The sequence below is a fragment of the Artibeus jamaicensis genome, unplaced genomic scaffold (assembly GCF_021234435.1).
Source record: "Artibeus jamaicensis isolate MK-2021 breed Jamaican fruit bat unplaced genomic scaffold, CSHL_Jam_final scaffold_1689, whole genome shotgun sequence".
NCBI lineage: Eukaryota > Metazoa > Chordata > Mammalia > Chiroptera > Phyllostomidae > Artibeus > Artibeus jamaicensis.
In genome coordinates, this window is record NW_026522029.1 from 7,116,792 (window position 1) to 7,119,767 (window position 2,976).

Here is a 2,976-nt window from a genome sequence, read left to right on the forward strand (position 1 = left end):
ACCAAGAGGTGGCTGGTTAGTTTCCCAGTCAGGGCACAGGCCTGGGTTCCGGGCCAGGTCCCCACTTGGGGGCACACAAGAGGCAACCACACACTGATGTTTCTTTCCCTCTCTTTCTCCCTCCCATCTCCTCTGTCTAACATAAATAAACAAACAAACAAATAAAATCTTAAAAAAAAAAGAAAATGCAAAATCTAGTCCTGAGAAAGAAACCGAAGCTCTAGGTTCTTGAGATATAATAGCATCTCATTATTACTATCATTCTGTTTAAATCAGTTTATTTTTTTTAAGTACTGTTAGGTTCTCAGCAAAACGAGTGGAAAGTACAGAGATTTTCCGTGCGCCCACGGCTCCCACACTCGCACAGCCTCCCCGGCTCTCGACATCCTGCACCAGAGCGGCACGCTGGTCACAGCCCGTGACGTCACACCAGCACGTCACCACCCAAAGTCCAGAGCTTATCTTAGGCTTCGCTCCTGGGGTCGCACATCCCAAGGGTTTCGACAAAGGTAGCATGACGTGTATCCACCGTTACAGCATCACACACGGTCGTTTCACTGCCCTAAGGGTCCTCTGGGCTCTGCCGTTCATCCTCCCCGGAGCCCTGACCTCTGGCAACCGCTGACCTTTTCACTGCCTTCATAGTCTTGCCTTTACCAGGATGTCATATAATTGGAATCACATAATATAAAGCCTTTTCAGGTTGGCTTCTTTCACTTAATAATATACATTTAAACTTCCTCTATAACTTTTCATGGCTTAATAGCTCATTTCTTTTCAGTGCTGAATAGTATTTCTTTGTCTGGATAAACCAGTTAATTTTTCCCTTCTTTTACTGGAAGGTCATCATGCATAAAGCTGTTATAAGCATTTTTTGCACAGATATACGCATATGTTTTTAGCTCATTTGGATAAATACCAGGGGATGCGGTTGCTGAGTCATGCAGTCAAAGTGTGTTTGGCTTTGTAAGAAATTTACAAACTGTCTTCCAAAGTGGCTGCCTCAGTTCCCGTTGCCGCCAGCAATGAATGAGAGTCCCTGTCCCTCCACCTATTTGCTGTTGTCCGGGTTCTGGATTTCGGTCATTCTGATAAGTGCGCAGTGGTTGTCTTACTACTTTAAGTTTTGAATCACACGTGTAATTTTCATGTGTAGTTTTACATTAGTCATTGACTTATGTTTGTCTTCCCCCTACAGACTGTGAGTTCAGTGAGAGCAAAGGCTGCCTCAGTTTTTGGTTATTTTACCACTTAGAAGTGGTACGATGCCCTGGACATGGGAGACCTCCAGTGACTATTGGAATGAGTGACTAGCCAGCCTCACCGGCTCTTCTGGATGTGAGCTTTAGCGCAAGGGCCCAGGACTACTGAGTGTGGCAGAGCAGAACCTGACCGACTTAGACCATCTCTAGGCCATCAGTTCACCCGAAGCTGCCAGAACTCAACAGTGTCCTCAGCTGTGCTCAGGGACATTTGTCATCTGGCTTTGGTAGCTCTTGTTTTAGGTAGTTGCCTTTTTCAAAATTCCTCAACCAAGGATATAGTCACTGATTTTAGAAAGAGAGAGGAAGGGAGAGATAGAGAGAAAGAATGAAACATCAATGTGAGAGAGAAAAACATCTGTTGCCTCCTATAAACACCCCCACTGGGGACTGAACCCACAATCTATGTGCTCTGACTGGGTATTGAACCTGCTACCTTTTGGTGTATGGGACGATGCTCCAAACAACTGAGCCACCCGTCCAGGCAAATAGGACTCTTGCCTTTTGCTTTATCTGAGGAAACCTGGCCTCTTCCTTAAGCAGTTCTTCAGGGCTTCGTGAATATCTCTGTTTCTCAGGCTGTAGATGATGGGATTGAACATGGGCGTCAGGATAGTGTAGAGCAGAGAGGACCCTTTGCGCAAGAGTTGGGGTGAATTGGCTGAGGGCACAAGGTATGTGGCGATCAGTGTCCCGTAAAACACTGTGACCGAGGTGAGGTGGGAGGAGCAGGTGGAGAAGGCCTTCTGCCGGCCTGTGCCAGATGGAATTTTTAGGACCGCAGCAAGAATGCAGGAGTAGGAAGCTGCGATGAGGACAAATGGGACCAGAGTCACTGCAGAAGAGGTGGCATAGGCAATGGTCTCGGTCAGTGAGGTGTCCGTGCAGGAGAGACGAACGAGAGGAGTAAAGTCACAAAAGAAGTGATCGATTTCATTGGGTCCGCAGAAGGGTAGTCGAGACAGCAGAACCATAGTGATGGCTGTCAGGAGGAAGCAGCAGAACCAAGAGCTGGCAGCCAGCCAAACACAGAGGGGGCCAGTCATGAGGACAGGATAGTGGAGAGGCTGACAGATGGCCAGGTAGCGGTCGTAGGACATCACAGCAAGCAAGAGACACTCTGTGGCAGCCAGGGACCCAAAGAAATAGAATTGTGCCAGGCACCCAGCCACAGAGATGGCGTTCTGTTCAGCTATGATAATCAGCAACATCTTGGGGACAATGTTGGTGGTATACCAGATCTCCAAAAAGGACAAGTTCACCAGGAAGAAGTACATGGGGGTGTGGAGGTGGTGGTTGAACAAAACTAGCAGAATAATGAGGATGTTTCCAGAAATGATTAAGATGAAGAAAACTAAAAACATCATAAAGAGGAAAATATTTAGCTGCCGGGTGGAAGAAAATCCTCTGAGCACAAACTCCACCACGGCTGTTTGATTTCCCCAGGGCGGGACCACCATGCCTTGGCTTCCTTCTTGAGGAACATAACACCCAGCAATAAAGCAGGTGAAATGCGGGCAGTTCTGGGTTACACCCAGAGCATGGCCTGACGGTCGGCGATATTCACGCCCCACTCAGGTGTTTGGAAGTTCCTTTTCTCTGGGTGCAGAAGTGACATCTTTTTTTTCAAGGTCTAAGATGGGAAACAGAAGAATTTGGACTAAGAACTTGTGACCACTTCAACTTCCTTACCCTCTCCTCCCACCAGTTTTTG

The 2,976-nt window shown here is 47.4% G+C and overlaps 1 protein-coding gene across 1 annotated transcript; it reads right to left on the reverse strand.

Moving 5' to 3' along the window:
• Positions 1 to 1,771: 1,771 nt before the first annotated feature.
• On the reverse strand, positions 1,772 to 2,722 carry LOC119054503 (olfactory receptor 11A1). The gene has a single exon (XM_037152391.2). The coding sequence runs from the start codon at positions 2,720 to 2,722 to the stop codon at positions 1,772 to 1,774; it is 951 nt and encodes a 316-aa protein (XP_037008286.2).
• Between the last annotated feature and the right edge of the window lie 254 nt (positions 2,723 to 2,976).

What these genes read in the sequence shown, in the direction of transcription:
- LOC119054503 (XM_037152391.2), bottom strand. Translation starts at nt 2,722, where the DNA reads ATGGTGGTCCCGCCCTGGGGAAATCAAACAGCCGTGGTGGAGTTTGTG.